The sequence below is a fragment of the Hemitrygon akajei genome, chromosome 28 (assembly GCF_048418815.1).
Source record: "Hemitrygon akajei chromosome 28, sHemAka1.3, whole genome shotgun sequence".
NCBI classification, from domain to species: domain Eukaryota; kingdom Metazoa; phylum Chordata; class Chondrichthyes; order Myliobatiformes; family Dasyatidae; genus Hemitrygon; species Hemitrygon akajei.
In genome coordinates, this window is record NC_133151.1 from 5,008,403 (window position 1) to 5,028,841 (window position 20,439).

General features: G+C 44.5%; 2 protein-coding genes across 4 annotated transcripts in view; one reads left to right on the plus strand and one right to left on the minus strand.

The window, feature by feature from the left end:
* LOC140717628 (leucine-rich repeat transmembrane protein FLRT1-like) overlaps positions 1-20,439 on the plus strand; it is a 237,121-nt gene that overhangs the window by 62,892 nt on the left and 153,790 nt on the right. Inside the window, exon 1 of one of the 2 annotated variants that reach the window (XM_073031220.1) lies at positions 18,458-19,337. The exons of the other annotated variant lie outside the window; for it this stretch is intronic. The gene's annotated coding sequence lies outside the window, so the exon portion shown is untranslated. Of the gene's footprint in view, positions 1-18,457; positions 19,338-20,439 lie in introns of those variants that run through there. 2 annotated transcript variants of the gene reach the window in all.
* Positions 13,451-20,439, minus strand: part of LOC140717629 (ADP-ribose glycohydrolase MACROD1-like) — a 221,700-nt gene continuing 214,711 nt past the window's right edge. Inside the window, exon 4 of one of the 2 annotated variants that reach the window (XM_073031223.1) lies at positions 13,451-13,874. In XM_073031223.1, coding sequence (XP_072887324.1) covers positions 13,750-13,874 — 125 coding nt within the window. In that variant the 3' untranslated portion in view covers positions 13,451-13,749. Of the gene's footprint in view, positions 13,875-19,367; positions 19,727-20,439 lie in introns of those variants that run through there. The other variant, XM_073031222.1, reaches the window with a different exon arrangement.

Genomic DNA, 20,439 nt, shown 5'->3' on the forward strand with positions numbered 1-20,439 from the left:
AGCATGATGAGTTCCTCTCTGGCCATCTGAGTGATATGATTCTCTCTCATCAACGTGAAACAATTAGCATTAGTAACTTATTTTGCCCCACTCCCAACCCCAAGTTACCCTGTTTGGAACAGCTAAGATTTAATCCTTGGCTGTCGTCTCCTCATAATGTTTAATCATGATGTTATCTACAGAAATATAAGCACCCAACACTATCTTGTTAACATCTCACTCCTCTCCTGCACTGGAACTATACTGTCAAATTTTTAATTCACAGCCAGTCCCCAAACAAACCACTATGTCCTGCAGCTTCAAAGAAAGAAGACCAAATGCCCAGTTTAAACTCTGTACCCAACCTTGAATCCATTTCCCACCCTGTTCACCATTTAAGTTGTTTTAAATCTCAAAAGTCTATTCAACCTCAATGCGAGCTACTAATTATACACTCAGTGGCCACTTCATTAGGTACACCTGCTCGTTAATGCAAATATCTAATTCCCCAATCATGTGGTATCAACTCAGTGCATAAAAGCATGTGGACAAGGTCAGGAGATTCAGTTGCTGTTCAAACCAAACATCAGAATGGAGAAGAAATGTGATCGAAGTGACTTTGACAGTAGAGTGATTGCTGGTGCCAGACAGGGTGGTTTGAGGATCTCACAAAATGCTCGTCTCTTGGGATTTTCATGCACAACAGTCTCTAGAGTTTACAAAGAATGGTATGAAAAACAAAATGTTGTGGGTAAAAACGCCTTGCTAATGAGAGGTCAAGCTGACAGGAGAGCGACAGTAACTCAAATAACCCCACGTTACAACAGAGGTGTGCAGAAAAGCATCTCTGAACACACAACATGTTGAACCTTGAAGTGGATGGGCTACAGCAGTGGAAGACCATGGACACACACTCAGATGAAGCCACATTCAGGTTGGAGGAACAACACCTTATATACTGTCTGGGTAGCCTCCAACCTGATGGCATGAACATTGACTTCTCTAACTTCTGTTAATGCCCCTCCTCCCCTTTTTACCCCATCCCTGATATATATTTATTTCCCCCTTTTTGTTCTCTCTCTGCCCTTCACTCTGCCCATTCTCCATCTCCCCTCCCCCTTTCTTTCTCCCTAGGCCCATGATCCTTTCCCTTCTCCAGCTCTGTATCCCTTTTGCCGATCACCTTTCCAGCTCTTAGCTTCACCCCACCCCCTCCGGTCTTCTCCTATCATTTCGCATTTCCCCCTCCCCCTCCTACTTTCAAATCTCTTACTATCTTTCCTTTCAGTTAGTCCTGACGAAGGGTCTCGGCCCGAAACGTCGACAGTGCTTCCTCCTATAGATGCTGCCTGGCCTGCCGTGTTCCACCAGCATTTTGTGTGTGTTGCGTGAACAAACACTCAGTGCCCACTTTATTTGGCTCAAGAGTTACCTAATAAAGTGGCCGCTGAGTGTATATTGGTAATAATGACTGGTGAAGAAAAGATGGAGAATGAGGTAAAGGGATTAGCTGTCACATGATTGGCTGATTAGATATTTGCATTAATGAGTAGGTTTGCATCAACCTTTGATGGCAGAATTTCAGGTGGTGATGAGAGGGCATACAGGAGTGAAATGTGTGGTGTCACAGCAAAAATATTGCACTCAACATCAATGAGATCAAAGAGCTGATTGTGGACCAGAAAGGGTAAGACAAGGGAACACACACCAGTCCTCATAGAGGGATCAGAAGTGGAGAGAGTGAGCAATTTCAAGTTCCTGGATGTCAGTGTCTCTCAGGATCTAATCTGGACCCAACATATCGATGCAGTTGCAAAGAAGGCACAGCAGTGGCTATGTTTCATTTGGAGTTTGAGGAGATTTGGTATGTCACCAAAGGCACTCACAAATTTCTGCGGATGCACTGGGGAGAGCATTCTAACTGGCTGCATCACCGTCTGGTATGGGGGAAAGGGTGCTACTACTGCACAGGCTCAAAATAAACGGTAGAGAGTTGCAAACTCAGTCAGCTCCATCATGGGCACTAGCCTCCGTAGTATCAAGGACATCTTCAAGGAGCGGTGCTTCAAAAAGGCGGCGTCCATCATTAAGGACCCCCATCACTCAGGACGTGCCCTCTTCTCATTGCTACCATCGGGGAGGAGGTACAGCAGCCTGAAGGCACACACTCAACGATTCAGGAACAGCTTCTTCCCCTCTGCATCAGGGAGGAGGTACAGGAGCCTGAAGGCACACACTCAACGATTCAGGAACAGCTTCTTCCCCTCTGCCATCAGGGAGGAGGTACAGGAGCCTGAAGACACACACTCAACGATTCAGGAACAGCTTCTTCCCCTCTGCCATCAGGGAGGGGTACAGGAGCCTGAAGACACACACTCAACGATTCAGGAACAGCTTCTTCCCCTCTGCCATCAGGGAGGAGGTACAGGAGCCTGAAGGCACACACTCAACGATTCAGGAACAGCTTCTTCCCCTCTGCCATCAGGAAGGAGGTACAGAAGCCTGAAGACACACACTCAACGATTCAGGAACAGCTTCTTCCCCTCTGCCCAGAACCAGAACACCACCTCACTACTTTTTTACTTCTATTTTTGCACTACTTATTTAATTTAACTAATATACTGCATATATTATGTATTGCATTGTACTGCTGCTGCAAAGACAGTAAATTTCTTGGCATATGTCGGTGATATTAAACCTGATTCTGCCTCTGATTCTGTACACATGTATCTAATAAAGTTGCCACTGAGTGTAGAGTCATTTTGATGCTGAGAAGTTGTTTATTTACTTGTACAGGGAAAGTAAATTTGTCATATAGAAATCAGATGATCAACAGCATTTGGAAAGCAGGAATCACCAGAGATATCACATCTCCAGAGTCACTCAACTGGGTATACAATGAGAGAAACAAACAAGAAAAATGATTCTCCCCTAGCCATTCCTCTTTAGATCACCTTTCACCACAATTTGCATTGATTGACAGCAGGGAAAATCAGTTCTTTGCCCTCTAAAAGGCATTTTTATCATCACTAAAATTTACGAGGACAATCCACCAATGACTTCCTATATTCTTGTCTTGTCCACACTGCACCAACTGTCGCCACTGGGCTGTAAACGTGCAGGAGCAGTGTGTGGTTAAATGCCTTGTTCAAGGACACACATGCTGCCTTGGCTGAGGCTCGAACTAACGACCTTCAGATCACTAGCCCAAAGCCTTAACCACTTGGCCACCTGTAGAAAAAGATATAGCCTCCCCACAAGAATGAGGGTATAGGAAGAGAAACTCGTTCAGATACCAACGTGGTGAGGGATATGACAGGTTGCAGCCTATGACTTACCATTGTGAAAGTGACAGGTTGAACTCCAAGTACGCAATTATTTTACGTATTATCTCAATAGAAAAGCTTGTTGATGGTTAAAACATGGCTTTGGGAAAACAGATAATGCGGGACAAGAGATAATTTTTAAAAGCTGACTGTTAAGACATGGATATCAAAACAGCTTGGTAATACCACGTGATCTGAAATGTCAACTAATCCGAGAAAATGAATCTGGATTTCAAAATCACAGTGGAAGACCTCTTAATGGAAGTCTAAAAGGAAGCGTAAAAGTATAAACTTCCCTATCTTTAACTCACAACATCCCAAAGTGTTTCATAGCCAATGGGTACTTCAGAAGTGTAGATTCAGCCAGCTCCATCAGGGGCACAAACCTCCCCACTATTGAGGGCATCTCCAAAAGGCGATGCCTCAAGCAGAAGCATCCATCAATAAGGACCCTCACCATCTTGGACATACCATTTTCTCATTAGTACTATCAGAGAGGAGGTTCAGTAGCCTGAAGACCCACACTCAAACACTTAGGAATGGTTTCTTCCCCTACTGCCATCAGATTCTCACATTGTCCATGAACCCTGCCTTGTTATTCCTTTTTTGTTCACTAGTTACCGATTTTTATGTCTTTGCACTGCACTGCTGATGTAAAACAACAAATTTCACATCATATGTCAGTGATAGTAAACCTGATATGATTCTCATTCACCAGTGCAACTAATCAGTGCCACAACTAACAGCAATGAGGTAATGACTGTGGTGGTTATTTAAACAGAGTTAAAAATCAGAATAAAATTAGGATTCTGTGAGGAGATATAAGCCAGTCCGCGGTGCGGTGCGGGCTTTGAGGCGAGAGGTCCCGGGTTCGATCCGGCCGGCACCTTGCGCGCGTTCCATCCGTGCTGGGTTGAGCGTCGAGCTAGCAACTGGGCCTTGTGAAAGAAGACAGACAGACGCTAAGGAAATGGCCAAGGTTGATGCCCAATGTACCACAGGGTGCAGAAAGGAACAAAAAAAAAAGAAATTATAGGCTGATAAAGATGTATAAATGGATTAGATTCTGCAGATATTAATCTGCACTATGGTCTGTACTAAAAGACGGAGAATGAGATTAGCACCACATTTCTTACTTCATCTGGATTTGTGAGATAAGCAAATTTTCATCCTTCCTATTTCTAGAATTCTGGTTTCCTCTCCCAGATGTTAATATTCATTTCATAATTTCTCAACTCTAAAAGAGAATTTTGTTAAATCTCAATTTTATTTACTCTTAGAGCTCACTGAATTTAAAGTCTTATTGTTGGGTGACAGGGTAGAGATACATCTCTTCCAAAGGAGGTGCAAGGCGCTCCTTCCCCCTGCCAGCCTGCAGGTCACCCTTGGACAAGGTGTAGCACCTGCTTAGCACCCCCATTGGGGTCACTTGAAACCATGGGAGTGGGTGGTGGATGGTCATATGAGCAGCCGGTGCATACCACCATTTAAATGGTTATTCGACCACTGGCGCCAAGCTAGACAATCTCTGAAGAGTATTGATAATGGCTGGGGGAATCACCTATCTTGCTGCCCAGGAGAAGGCGATGGCAAACCACTTTCTGTAGAAAAATCTGCCAAGTACATTCATGGCCATCGACAGACTGTGATCACCCAAGTCATACAACACAGCACATAGTGATGATGATGATGTTATTAATTGTAAAAGCTGGGAGAAGCTCGTGCTAAAGTTAAAAGCAGGACAAAGAAATCCTGTGTTGTGTTATGGCAGGATAGATTTCTCCAAGGTGTAGAAGGACTAAGAAAGGAATCATACAGACATGTGTCCTCTGTGCTAGTCAATTCCATAAAAAGAAGCCTCAAGTTCTACCAAAGGGCCTTTATGATGATTTCATCTTTAATCCTTCCTTGTAGACTATGAAAGCAAGAATTTATTTTGGGACCAAGGGCATATCAGATCACTTAGGGTGACCAATTTTTCTTCTGATGAAGCTGTCTTAGCTGACAGCCAGCTTTTTACTCTAGCCTGTCTTCCCAAAGTTACAGACCACAGTTTAACATAAACACTATGAGCTGTTAATTATTATTGCTATGTCAATAAAAATCATAATCATTACCAGTATGGAATCAATTTTGAACAATTGAACAGTCTACGGGGACTCAAAATTTATTACAGTTGTCACTTGCCTTACTCAGTATTGGTACAGTGTTGTGGCAACACTCTTACAAGATGCTTTTAATTCATTAGCTCACATTTTTCCTGCCTGTGTCGATGTCGCAGGCTGTAACCGCCATACTTCATTCCAATAGCACGCGCTTTTAATGCAAAAAGCCATCACAGAATTGTTGTCGAAGGGAAAAAGCAGCATGCCACGCCTCATCAATAACGGCAGTGACGCGGAGTATAGAGAGGAAGTAGAGCGGCTGGTGGACCGGTGTGAGCAGAACGACCTAAGTCTGAATGTAGTGAAGACCAAGGAAATCACTGTGGACTTCAGGAAGGTGCAGACAAACCATCCCCCTCTACAAATACATGACTCCTCTGTAGAGAGAGAGTTCAGCACACCAAGTTCCCGGGAGTTCACATCACAGGTGACCTCACCTGGTCCCTTAATATCACCTTCCTGAACAAGAAGGCTCAGCAGCGCCTCCACTTCCTCAGGAGATTGAGGAAAGTGAGGCTCCCCCACAACCCCCATCTTAACTTCGTTTTACAGGAGCGCCATTGAGAGCGTCCTGACAAGCTGCATCTCCATCTGGTCTGGGAGCAGCCGAGCATCGGACCGGAAGTCCCTACAAAGGACTGTGAGAACGGCCGAGAGGATCATAGGGGTCTCCGTACTGTCCATCAGGGACATTTATCAGGAGCGCTGCATACGCAGGGCCCTTAGTATTATCCAGGATCCCACCCGTCCATCCAGCATCCTCTTTGACTTTCTACCATTGGGCAGGAGACTCCGATGCATAAAGACAGGAACGGTCAGGATGGAAAACAATTTCTTCCCTCAGGCTATCAGGCTTCTGAACTCCCTGCCGCATCGCATTCGAAGTGTCACTGGTTAATCTGTTCCGTACCTTACAATGTTTAATTTATACATTTTAATTTGTTTATTTATGTGTAATCCATTTGTAGGTTTTATCCTTACTTTCCTAAGTTATTTTGCGTTATGTATACTACTGTGCTGTACACCCTGGTCTGGAGAAACATTGTCTTGTTTGACAGTATACAGGCATATAGTTGAATGACAATAAACTTGACTTGAGTGTTAAGGTTAGATGAGCCACAGAATTAAGTCTGAGGACGTTGGAGAAGTCTGATGAGGGAATTCCAGAGCATTGGGCCTTGGCAACCAGTGACATAGCTGACAGAGATAGTGTGATTAAAATCCGGGGATGGATGTAAAGACAGAATTGGAGAAGCACAGAAATCTCAAAGAAGGTTGTAGAGCTGGAGGGCATTACAGACATAGAGTGAGTTGAAGCCGTGGAGGGACCTAAATGTGGGAAGGAGAATTTTTAAATCATCTTCAATGAATGGTAAATGCAGCAGAAATTTGGATGCATAAGAAAATCAGTCCAATCTGGAACAAAGAATTGAAGAAAGGCAGTTCAAAGAAAGAAACCATCATATCTCTAACCATTAGAAGATAATGTTCTTATGATAAGACCTCCCAACCAGTCAGAGACAGAAAGATGTGGCTTCAGAGAAGTATGAAGGTGTTGGATTTGAAGAATTGTTGTGATTAGCTTTCTCCTCTCAGTTGTGATATTTAAACCGTTTTTCCTGAGGGAGAGAGAATGAAGAAAAGACCTTTCCTTGGGAAGGTTTGTGGTTTCAGGGTTGGGCCTGTCAGGCATGTTAGCATGGTAGAAACCTTGTGCTGAGGGAAGCTTGCTGCAGCCTTCGTTCTTTTTAACAACTTTGCAAAGATTCTCTTCCATCTGATCCGTAATTGAGGAGTTTGCCTCATTTGCCAACCCATTTCAAGATTAATGATAGCCTTCAAGACCATTGTATCTTGCTCTGGTAAGCAATCTCCTAATTGGTTGTTGCCTGCCTCTCGTAAGTACAGTACTATGCAAAAGTCTTAAGCACATATAAATATAGCTAGGGTGCCAAAGAATTTTGCACAGTACTGTAGTAATTTTTATGTATTGCACAGTACTACTGTCACAAAAAATACCGAATCTCATGACGTATGTGAGTGATGATAAGCCTGATTCTGATATGAGTCTCTATTGTGGACTGAGGGGGGCTGGGAGAAGGGGAATAATGGTTGGAAAAAGAGGAAGGGAGATGGGCGGGAGTGGGAAGCATCAGAGAGGCATTCTGTAGTGATCAGTAAACCAACTGTTTGGAATCAAATGACCTTGCCTGGTGTCTCAGGGCTGGACGTGTCTGCACCCACCCCTGACGCTCCTTCTCTGCCACCTGTCCCATACCCCTCCCGTGCTCCACCCACACCATATCCCAACATCCTTTGCTCCCGCCGGATTTACAAACTCGCTCTCCGCTCCATTTAAAAAAATATAGTACTATGCAAAAGTCTTGAGCACCCTAGGCTCTTGCACAGTAAGTGGGCATAATTTGTAGGACTATTGCATGCTATTTTAAACACCACACCTTCCCTGAACTACAACTACTTTTTTCTGCATTCAGAAAGTGTAATAGTTCATTTGTTGCATCGGTGTTCATGTTTGCTTACATTACATGGTAGGAAAGGATCCAGCCATGCAACACAATAAGTAGCCTTTGTGAGGCTTTGAGCCACTTTGTATTTATTCCACGTTCTCCTTTGGAAGTAAATGATATAATTCACAGCACATAGACCACCACATTTTATGCTTGAATCAGGGATCTTTAGCGTACAGATAAAAACACCAATCCACTCAAACCAAAGCAGAGAGATTAATTCGCACAGTTTTGCTGAATGTGAAATATAAGCACCCCCAGTGCACTGTCTTCGGTTCCATGAAAACTGAAGTTAGAACTATTTCAAGGTCGTTGCATCCAGAGTATTATTTACCGGGATTCCCAATCTTAAGTAGTGAGGTGATGTTCATAGTTTCAGTGTCCATTTAGGAATCGGATGGCAGAGGGGAAGAAGCTGTTCCTGAATCGCTGAGTGTGTGTCTTCAGGCTTCTGTACCTCCTTCCTGATGGTAGCAATGAGAACAGGGCATGTCCTGGGTGGAGGGGATCCTTAATGATGGACGCTGACTTTCTAAGGCACGGCTCCTTGAAGATGAATTGGATATTCCGGAGGCCAGTGCCCATGACAGAGTTGACTAAGTTTATAACTCTCTGCAGCTTCTTTCGATACTGTGAAGTAGCCCCACCCCCTCCATGCCAGACGGTGTTGCAGCCTGTCGGAATGCTCCCCACGGTACTTTTGTAGAAATTTGCGAGTGTTTTAGGTGACGTACCAAATCTCCTCAAATCCTTAATGCGACACGGCCACTTGCCTTGCCTTCTTTATTCTGGATTGCAAAATAAGCCTGCTGGTTGAAAGGCGATTTGGCACAGTCTCTCAAAGAAACAAAGGACAACTCAGTTTAATCTTGGGTGCCACAATAGCGTAGCGGTCAGAACGACGCTGCCACAGCTTGGAGCGTTCTGGGGTTTGGAGTTCAATTCCACCGCCGTCTGTAAGGATTCCCAGTGGAATGCGCTGGGCTTTCCCTGGTTGCTCCAGTTTCCTCCCTCAGTCCGAAGACACGCTGGTTAGGTTAATTAGTCATTGTAAATTGTCCCGTGATCAGATTAAGATTAATCGGGGTTTCTTGGGGTGGCATGGCTCAAAGGGCCAGAAGGGCGACTCTGCGCTATATCGCCAATTAAAATTCTGTGCCACTACAGTCTGCTCATCGCCTTGGTAGACAGCCTCCACTTATCTGACCCTGCGTTCTCCCCGAGCACAAATATCAAATCCCACACCAATCATAATGCATTCTGCCTTCTTAATTAACACAGTTGCCTTGTTAATTGTAATCACACAAACATCAGCAAGTGTAATGGTTTGCTTGTTGGAGCTCAGTTCTTCTAATGTTTACTTCACAATACATTGTTAGGAACTCCCCAAGGAGCATGATGTGTATCAATCATTAAATTCCAGTTCTTTAGCTTGAAGTTGGTGTACAGCCCAGTCGATATTTGTTCACCATTGCTTTATATCGATTTTCATCCATTTAGAATTATTTCCTTTGAATGTATTTGAAATACAGTCTGAATGTACCATGAATGATAATAGGCTGCAGATTAAACTGAAGGTCACTCTATATTTAAAAATAAAACATAAAAATAGCCTGCAATTATACACAGCTGTCTCTGTGCTGCATAAATGATAAGGCCACTTTATTAGGTACACCTGCTCATCAGTGCAAATATCTAATCAGCCAATCACGTGGCAGCAACTCCCTGCATAAAAGCATGCAGACACTGTCAAGAGGTTCAGTTGCTGTTCAGACCAAACATCAGAATGGGGAAGAAATGTGGATCTAAGTGACTTTCACAGTGGAATGATTGTTGGCGCCAGATGGGGTGGTTTGAGTATCTCGGAAACTGGTCATCCCTTGGGATTTTCATGCACAACGGTTTCTAAAATGTACAGAAGAAGGTGCAAAAAAGAACAGAAAAAAACATCCAGTGAGCGCCAGTTCTGTGGGTTAATGAGAGTGGTCAGAAGAGAATAGTTGGACTGGTTCAAGCTGACTGGAAGGTGACTGCAACTCAAATAACCCAAACGTCTACAGATGTACCGTGCAGAGCATCCTAACTGGCTACATCACTGAGTGGTATTGGGGTGGGGGGGTCTACTTCACAGGATCAAAATAAACTGCAGGGAGTTGCAAACTTAGGGCATCTTCAAGGAGCCGTGCCTCAAAAAGGTGGCGTCCATCATTAAGAATCCCCATCGCCTAGGACATGCCCTCTTCTCATTGTTACCGTCAGTAAGGAGGTACAGGAGCCTGAAGACACACACTCAATGATTCAGGAATGGCTTCTTCCCCTCTGCCATCAGGGAGGAGGTACAGGAGCCTGAAGGCACACACTCAACGATTCAGAAATGCCATCCGATTTCTGAACCGGCATTGAACCCATGAACACTACCTCACTACATTTTTTTTTAATTTTTGCACTACTTACTTAATTTAACTGTTTAATATATACTTACTGTAATTCACAATTTTTTTCCTGCTATTATGTATTGCAATGTACTATGGCCAGAAGTCAATGAATTTCATGACACATGCCGGTGATATTAAACCTGATTCTGAATTCGATTTTTGAAGAGCTATCGGAGATATGTGGTAGCACCAAGGAGAGCTCCCAAAAGATCTCGCTGAGTAAATGCTAAGCATAATTAGTAGATCCCTTATTTAATTCTGTTCTACTCTGTTAACAAGTCCCAGCCGGGGAGCGATTTAAATGCCATGAATGATTTAATAGACATTGTGGTGACGAGAGGAAACTCCACAACTGTCATCAGTGCAGAGTTTGTCTGAATTCATGATGAAAGGTGAGATAAAATGGTGTTGCATTCTCCCCTGTCTTTCATGATGAAATAATCCAACTGCACTTGACGTACAGCTTAGACATCAAAAATGGCGAGTTTGATGATGCCAGAAACCAGGAGGAAGTTCATTAACCTGCTGCTTTAAGACTGAGCAGCACATTTGAAGCTTGAGCTTGTATCTAGGTTGATGAGTATTAAATCAGAACTAAACATCACCTAGTTTTTAAAAAAAAGGTTTAAATGAACAAACTCATAATTCTGGAGGAGCTCAACAGGTTAGGCAGCATCTATGAAATGAAAAGACAGTTGACATTTCGGACTGAGACCCTTCTTCAGGACTGAGAAGGGGGAAGACGCCAGAATGAAAAGGTGGGGGAGAGGGGAAGGATGCTAGCTGGAAGGTGATAGGTGAAGCCAGGTGGGTGGGAAAGGTCAAGGGCTGAGGAAGAAGGAATCTTGTTAGGAGAGGAGAGTGGATCGTAGGAGAAAGGGAAGGAGGAGGAGACCCAGGGGAAAATATAGGCAGGTGAGAAGAGGTAAAAGGTCAGTGTGGGCAACAGAAGAAGGGAGGGGGAGTGGAAATTTTGTTTACCAGAATGAGAATGCCATCCAGCTGGAAGCTACCAAAATGATTTCATTCAGTGTAAAGTAATTCTCCTGTCTGTTCTTTGCATGAAACCGCGGAGGATACAGTCGGAAACTCTCTGACCCTCAAACTTCACAACATGTCCATTATCATGTCTCTGTCATTCTCTAAAAAACACACCCTTATCCTTGATTTTGTTAACCTCTCTCTGTGCCTTGCCTAGCAAAGGATTTAAAGCCTTTCCTAGGCATGGACACTCACACAGATTTCTTGGCAGAAAGTCAGTTTGTTAAGACCACTTCCAATCAATCGTACTGAGGAGTTAAAAGATGCTTTTTGGTATTTATTTTGGTGTTGTATTTCCCAAGCTCTACACAGATCCTAACTGGTCTGAAACTCTACCTTCTGTGTCATCTACCTTCGCACCAAAACAGCAGACAGACAGAACAAACTGATTGGATTAGATAGAAGACCTGAAATTATGCTATATCTAGTTTGCAACTAAATGACATATGAGGAAGGCAAACACAAGAATATTTGCAGATGCTGGAAATCCAGAGCAACACACACAAAATGCTGGAGGAACTCAGCAGGCCAGGCAGTGTCTATGAGAAAGAGTAAACAGTCGACATTTCGGGCTGAGACCCTTCATCAGGACTGGAACAAAAGGATGAGAAGTCAGAGTAAGAAAGTGGAGGGAGGGGGAGGAAGAACTACAGGTAGTAAGTGATAGGTGAAACTGGGAGAGGGGGAGGGAGGGGTGAAGTAAAGAGCTGGGAAAGTGATTGGTGAAAGTGAAAAAGGGCTGGAGAAGGGGGAATCTGAGAGGAGAGGACAGAAGACCATGGAAGAAAGGGAAGCGGGGCGGGAGGAGCACCAGAGAGAGGTGATGGGCAGGTAAGGTGAGAGAAGATAACAGGAATGGGGAATGGTGAAGGGGAGTGGGGTAATTACCAGAAGTTCAAGAAATCAATGTTCATGCCATCGGGTTGGAGGCTACCCGGTCGGAATATAAGGCGTTGCTCCTCCAGTTTGAGTGTGGCCTCATCACGGCGTATGAGAAAAGACAGGCCAAGAAACATCCCTATCTTCGGCCATCGTAGGGCCCAGAATGATGCAGTCATGGCTCAAGCTTTCACCACCATGTTCAGCCAAAATACCGAGCGGGTGATCCACCTTAACCATAAGACATAGGATCAGAATTAGACCATTCAGCTCATCGGGTCTTCCGTCCTGAAATCCACACTGTGACAGAAATTTGCCTTCAGCCAATTCCGTTCACGCCACGTGTTCAAGAAATGGCTGAGAGCATGAGATACAGCAAAGGTTATGGGACCGGGCAGCGTTTGTTGTAATGCTTGAAGACCTGCGTTTCAGAACTAGTCACACCTCCCCTCATTGTTCCAGTACATTCACAACATTAACTTTCCCTGATAACGTGGGAAATTGTTCAGGTATATCGTGATAGCAAAAAAAAGAGCAAGGGATTTTCAATCTAGCTAATTATCACCCAATCAATCTACTGTCAATGAAATATAATGGAAGCTGTTATCAACAGTGCTATTGAGCAAACTGTTGGCTAATGACTGCTGACGCTGCAATAAACTGCTGACTATTGCTTAGTTTGGGTTTTGACGGGAATGCTCGGCCGTTGTCCCTATCATGGCCTTTGTTCAATCATGGACAAAAGAGCTACAGTCCAGAAGTGAGGTGAGAGTGACTGTCCTTGGAAATGGCAGTGGCCTTTGCAGTGGGAAAGGTGGAGGATGCAGCCCAGTACATCACGGGTAAAACCTTCCCAACCATTAAGCACATCTACATGAAACACTGTCGCAGGAAAGCAGCATCCATCGTCAGGGACCCCCACCACCCAGGCCGTGCTCGCTTCTCACTGCCGTCATCAGGTACAGGAGCCTCAGGACTCACACCACCAGGTTCAGGAACAGTTACCACCCCTCAACCATCAGGAAGGAGGTACAGGAGCCTCAGGACTCACACCACCAGGTTCAGGAACAGATACTACCCCTCAACCATCAGGTAGAAGGTACAGGAGCCTCAGGACTCACACCACCAGGTTCAAGGACAGTTACTACCCCTCAACCATCAGGTTCTTGAACAAAAGGGGATAACTACACTCACTTGCCCAATCCATTGAGATGTTTCTACAACCAATTATCTCACTTTAAGGACTCATTATCTCATGTTCTCGTTCTTTATTGCTATTATTTATATTTGCATTTGCACAGTTTGTTGTCTTCTGCACTCTGGTTGATCTTTCACCGATCCTGTTTACAGTTGCTATTCTATAGATTTGCTGAGGATGCCCGCAGGAAAATGAATCTCAGGGGAGTAGATGGTGACATATATGCGCTTTGACAATAAACGTTACTTCGAACATTTTACTGAATTTGTCGTCAAACAGCAAACACAGAAGATGCTCAAAACACTCAGCAGGCCAGGCAGCATCTGTGGAAAGAGAAAACCCATTCAAAGAAAAATACCGAACATCAATACCTGCTGCTCCCTGCAAATAATATCACACAAATGGAAACAAACAGACGAGCGAATACACATAAAAGACAAAATCAAAATTACACCTACACGCCGCCCCGATTCAAAGATCATTCAAATATGGTGACAAAAAAGAAGGATGAGAACATTATAAACCTGAGACTCTAATCTACAATCCAGGCCAGTTAAACTTTGCTGTGGCACCATCTGCCGACAGCATCGAATTTGAAATTGAAAGGCATCAGGGAAGGGACATACCAGCAACTGTCATTCTTTTCATAAAGGAAAATGGTCGCAGTTGTTGGAGATCAATAAATCGAGCCCACAACATGCAGGGCAGCGCCTTGGGCCCAATTACATTCAGCTGTTTTGTCAATGACCTTACTTCCATTGCAAGGTCAAAAATGGGGATACTTACTGATGCTTTCACAGAATTCAATGTCATTTGCAGCTCTTCAGAAATCGACAATGTGCAGCAGGACCACAACAACAAATTACCATAAGACATAGGAGCAGAATTAGGCCATTCAGCCCATCGAGTCTGATGCTGTTTCTCCTAATAATGGTGCTCCACATATGGTGCTGTTTCTCCAAATAAGGTATCGGGCCGATGAGTGACAAGGAACATGAAATACTGGACAGTGACACAGAGTGTCTAATAACTACCCGTTTGACATTCATATTGAGTTGCCTGCCTCAGATATCCCTGGACAGTCACTCAACTGAACCAGCCACATAAATACCAGGCTCCATGAACAAGAGGTATCCCTGGATCAAGTGACTCATCTACTGACACCATAAAGTTAGCTATAAGGCATGTTTGGTAACACGAGGGGGAATTTCTTTACTCAGAGAATGGTAGCTGTGTGGAACGAGCTTCCAGTAGAAGTGGTAAAGGCAGGTTCGGTATTGTCATTTAAAGTAAAATTGGATAGGGATATGGACAGGAAAGGAATGGAGGGTTATGGGCTGAGTGCGGGTCGGTGGGACTAGGTGAGTGTAAGCGTCGGCACAGACTAGAAGGGCCGAGATGGCCTGTTTCCGTGCTGTAATTGTTATATGGTTAGGAAAGTGACTGAATGCATTTCTTCACCTGGAAGAGAGTGCAGATCTAACAACCCACAAGATGGTTAACGGGACAATGTTTGATTGGTTTCCCTGCCCTCCACTTAAACCTTCATTTTTTTTCCACTACCACCATGCCATGTGTAAGCTTTTCTGAGAGCAGCTCCTAAATCTGTAACCTTGATGACCACAAGGAAGGAGGATTTTTTTGGGCACAAGGGAACTCCAGTGCTTGTAATTTCTCCTACAAGCTATACGCCTTGCTGATTTGGAAATAAATTGCCTTTCCTGCATTATTGCACATCTGAATCTCCTATCAGTGGAAGATGAGATTCGCCAACATCCTCCAAGGGCAATCAGCCATAGGGAATAAATGCTGGCTTTGCTAGTGACGCCCACATCCCAAAGAATGAATGAAGAAGGAGAAAGTAAATGCCTACCCTTTATTACACTGACCTCCAACAATGTCCCAATTTACATATCACTTCATAATCTCCCATGTCTTGGATCAGCAATTTTCTCCAGCACTACACGCCATATGATGTTCTTCTCTCTGCCTTACACTGGTGCCATAATCCTCTGTTTTGATTATAGCCTCTGAAATTAATCACATTATATAACCTCGTTATATTAGTGTCTCTTTCCCTGTTTTCTAAATCTATACCACCAGATTTTGGCCATCCCTCCAAACAATTTTCTATTCCTGCTTTCTGTTGCCCCTCTCCTGCAAAGTGATAGAGAAACGTAGACCGGTATAAGATATCAATACCATCAGTTATATCAATGATATTAATATTACTAACTCCAAAAAATCTGGGAAATGTAACCTTGAAATGTAAAAGCACTGGAATAATTGGCTCAAAATAGCTTTGATATTTTGATTACTGGAAAATCTTGTCCGTTACATCATCCGTACCTCCCTCTGCATCTGGATCCTTGACTTCCTCATCAGGAAACCACAGTCAGTACGGATCTGTGATAACATCTCTTCCTTGCTGACAATCAATGCAGGGGCACCTCGGGGATGTGTGCTTAGCCCACTGCTCTAACCCCTCCACGTGCGAATGTATGACTAAGTGCAGCTCAAACACCATTTATAAATTTGCAGGTGACACCGTTGTTAAAATCTCAGATGGCGAAGAGCAGGCATACAGGATCAGCTGCTCGAGTGATGTCGCAACAGCAACCTTGCACTCAACGTCAGCAAGACCATGAAATTGACTGCGGGCTTCAGGAAGGGGAAGTCGGGGGAACACACACCAGTCCTCATCGAGAGGTCAGCAGTGCAAAGGGTGAGCAGCTTGTAGTTCCTGGGTGTCAGCATCTCTTGAGGATCTATCCTGGGCCCAACGTATTCACGTAATCATGAAGCAGGCGTGTCAGCGCCTCTACTTCATCGTGAGCTTGAGGAGATTTGGTACGTCACCAAAGATTCTTGCAAGTTTCTATGGATGTCAAGTGGAGGGCACGCTAACTGGTTGCATCACGGCCTGGTATGAAGGCTCCAATGCAGAGCACTGGAAAAGGCAGCAGAGAATTGTCAATTCACCCAGCTCCATCACAAGCATGAGACTTACCGCCATTGAGGACACCTTCAAGGGGCAATGCCTCACGAAGATGGCATCCAGCATTACAATCATCGGGGGGGGGGGTGCGGTATAGGAGCCTGAAGGCCACAGTCAATTATTTAAGTGATTAAGCTTCTTCCCTGCCATCATCAGATTTCTGAGCCGTCCATGAACACTATCTCATTTTGTAACTACTTCTTTATTTTGTAAATTACAGTAATGTCTTGCACCGTGCTGCTGCCACAGAACACCAAATTTCATGTCAGATGAGACAGTGGTAATAAAACCTGATTCTGATCAATAGCTAATGACGACATAAACTGCTCAATGCTTGAACCTCACTCCTTGTCCACTCTAGGCTGAAGGACATAGTCGCTGATAAATCATAAGTTTCCTGGATCAATATACAGAAACTCACAGGCAAATGCTGACCTATGGATATTTGCCAGACTGTGATATTTATTATGATCTGAGATACATCCTAGGACGCACTGAGACACTTCATCAGTGGTGTAACCTGGGGTCATCGGGGGTTTTGGGTCTCTTGACGTGACTCCGTCACCCCGGGTGACCCAGCCAGGGTGATCAGGCCCCGGCTTGTGTCTCAGTGGCATCAGTCCACAGGTCACACCTCTTGATCCATAGCCATCTGGAGGCTCGCTCAGCAGTGTCTGTGACGGTCCTGATGGCTCTTTCCTTTGCAGCCCGTAGGTTCTGCAGAGTGAGCAGCCAGCAAAACCTCCACACCCCTCGACAGGCTTGCATTGTGCCCCCACCCTGCTGTACCAGCCCCTGGTATTTGGCTTTCTTACGCTCAAACGTCTCCTCAATCCGGTCTTCCCAAGGAACTGTCTGTTCTACAATCGCCACCTACTTTGAGACTTCTGACAGAGTGACCATCCCAGGCCTCGGGGGTGACGATGCGATGAAGTCAGGGAGCTTTAATTGCTGGCCAAGATTGACTTCCAGTTGCCTTTCAGACGCCCTGGCGAGCAAGCCGGCTGGTGATCTAGGCTGAGGCTGTGGTTGATCTTCAGCTTTGACAAAGGCAGTGGGCTCACTTATTGGTGATTTCCTAATTATAGTGTCCATTATTTCTGCTAACTACTTTCTCCGACCACCCAGATTGAAGCTATCCTAGCTTGTAATTGCAGAAGCAGCATTTACCTTAAAGTTACTTTCAAGTTTTAAAAATACCTCAGTGCTCACAAAGAATTCTCCACTTTCAGCACACTCCATTTTCACGAAACTATCTGCACACATTATTTCCAAATGAAAAGACACATTCATTATTAATTTTATGCTTGAGTGTACCTGGTTTATCAGGAGGTAAAAATTGAATAGTGCATCCAAAAACATGCCTTGTAAGAAAATTAAAATATGTAAAATATAACATTTCAGAGACTCCATTCAACTTTTTTTTTCAACAATCCAAGAGCAATTAGTGTAAGCAGACTGTTTCCAATACAATCTGCAGACTTTAATTTGTTTGGACTTCCACATACAGAAGATGAACATGGAAACAGCTGAGACAATAAGTTAAAATTCTCTCAACTGCCTTTTCCCAATTGCCTCTGTCCAATTTAATTTAAACACTGGCATGATTTTTTCCCCCTCAACCACTGGCCCTGGAGATGAATTCCCGCATCCATTCAGTACTGTGCAAAAGTCTTAGGCCCATATAAATAGAGCTAGGGTGCCTGAGGCTTTTGCACAGAACTGTATTTGTCAACGTGGAGCGGAGAGCAAGTCTGTAAATCTGGCGGGAGCAAAGGACGTTGGGAATGGCGAGGGTGGAGCATCGCGGGAGAGGTGTGGTACAGATGTCGGAGGCAGAGTTCCAAGGTGGTGAGGAGGTGGGGGTGGTACGGGTGCAGACACACCCAGCCCGAGACAGCAGGGAAGGTCCTTTGATACCAAACAATTGGTTTATTGATCATCACAGAATGTCTCTCCGGTGTTTCCCGCTCCCTCCCCTCTCCCTTCCCCTATTCCCAACCGTGATTCCCCTCTCCCTGCCCCCTTCCCAATCTCAGTCCCATATCAGAATCAGGTTTGTCATCACTCGCATATATCATGAAAAAAAATTTTCAGTAGCATCAGAACAGTGCAATACATAAAATTGCCACGGTATTGTGTAAAGTATTAAGCATCCTGGCTATGGACATGGTTCTGAGACTTTCGCACAGTACTGTATAATCCTGACTAAACTAGATTAGACCATAAAGACACAGGAGCAGAATTAGGCTATTCAGCCCATTGAGTCTCTGCTCCACCAGTCCATCATGGCTGATTAATTAAACCTCTCAACACCATCCTCCTGCCTTCTCCCTCTAGCTTTCGACACCCCGATTAATCAAGAGCCTCCGCTTTTAAATATGCCCAGTGACTTGGCATCCACAGCCACCTGAGGCAATGAATTCCACAGATTCACCACCCTCTGGCTAAAGAAATTCCTCCTCATCTCTGTTCTAAAGGGATGTCTTTCTTTTCTGAGGTTGTGCCCTCTGGTCCTACACAACCCCACTTTAGGAAACACACGCCCCACGTTCACTCCATCTAGGCCTTTCAATATTCGATAGGTTTCAATGAGATTCCTCATTCCTTCCACGCTTCAGCGAGGGTCCAGAACCATCACACGCTCCTCATATGATAAACCCTTTCATTCACAGGATCATTCTTGTCAACCTCCTCTGCACCCTCTCCACTGCCAATATGGGATCCAAAAATTCTTCTGCCTTAACCTTGCAGTTTTGGCCACATCTTCCTGAGTCCTCAGCTAGTGGTAAGAATTTGAATTTATTTAAATCTTACATCCACCCTGCAACGTGAGGGAGTAAAAATCTTTGCGTTATGACACTGTCAGAGTGTACAGACGTGTGAATTTATAATTCTAATGGCTTGTAGAAAGAAGCCTCTCGGCCCCGGCTTTAACGCTGCGGCACCGTTTGCCAGACAGAAGCAGCTGAAACAGTTTACGGTCGGGGCGACTGGTGTTCCCGATGATCCTCCAGGCCTCCCTTATGCACCTGCCGCTGTCAATGTCCTCAATGGAGGGAAGTTCACAGCCGTAGATGTGCCGGGCTGTCCGTATCCCTCTCTGCAGTGGCCAGCGATCGAGGTCGGTGCAGTTCCCGTACAAGGTGGTGGTACAGCCAGTCGGGATGCTCCCTGCTGTGAGAAAATAGGACAGTGTCCACACCCAGCTCATGCACTGCCCGGATATCTTTTTACGATTATCTGACCACCCCCCCCCCCCCCCCATTCCATCAACTCATGATTACACACCGTTCCAATGTAAAAATCCAGCTCCTCAAGACTTCTTTATTTATTTTGTAGTGAAGTTGTATAACATGCTTTCTAAAGCCTGAATATCCTCGTTGGCTTTATCATGTTTTCAATAGATTAAACATGTAGTCTGTGATTGAAGAGAGATTATTCGATGTTTGTCTGGCTAATGGGCACTCTCCCCTCTATGTTTGGATATCATGAGCTCTTCCAGCAGTGTTTGTTTGATGAGCTGCTGGTACGTTACATATTTGATCGTTGTTTGGTAGCTATTAGTCCTAAATTATACCAGCTTTGATCCTGCCTTGCTTTATCCGACTTATCGTTTATTTTAAAGTAATATTGGATTCCGGCTACCTTAGATTCACAGAGCCACTGCAGGGCAGAACACCATTCACCCCATCAAGATCATGCTAGCTCTCTGAGACTGTTCAGTTCCATTCCCAGCTATTTTCAACCACAGTTGTAATCTTTCTCCCCTCCCTGAAATACTTATCCAATTCCGTTTTATAAGACTTGATTCTGTTTCCATGACTGGTTGCTAAGCGAAGATGTTTTTGCTGATGTCAATGCAGGTTCTTTGTCTCCTCTGGTTCTCA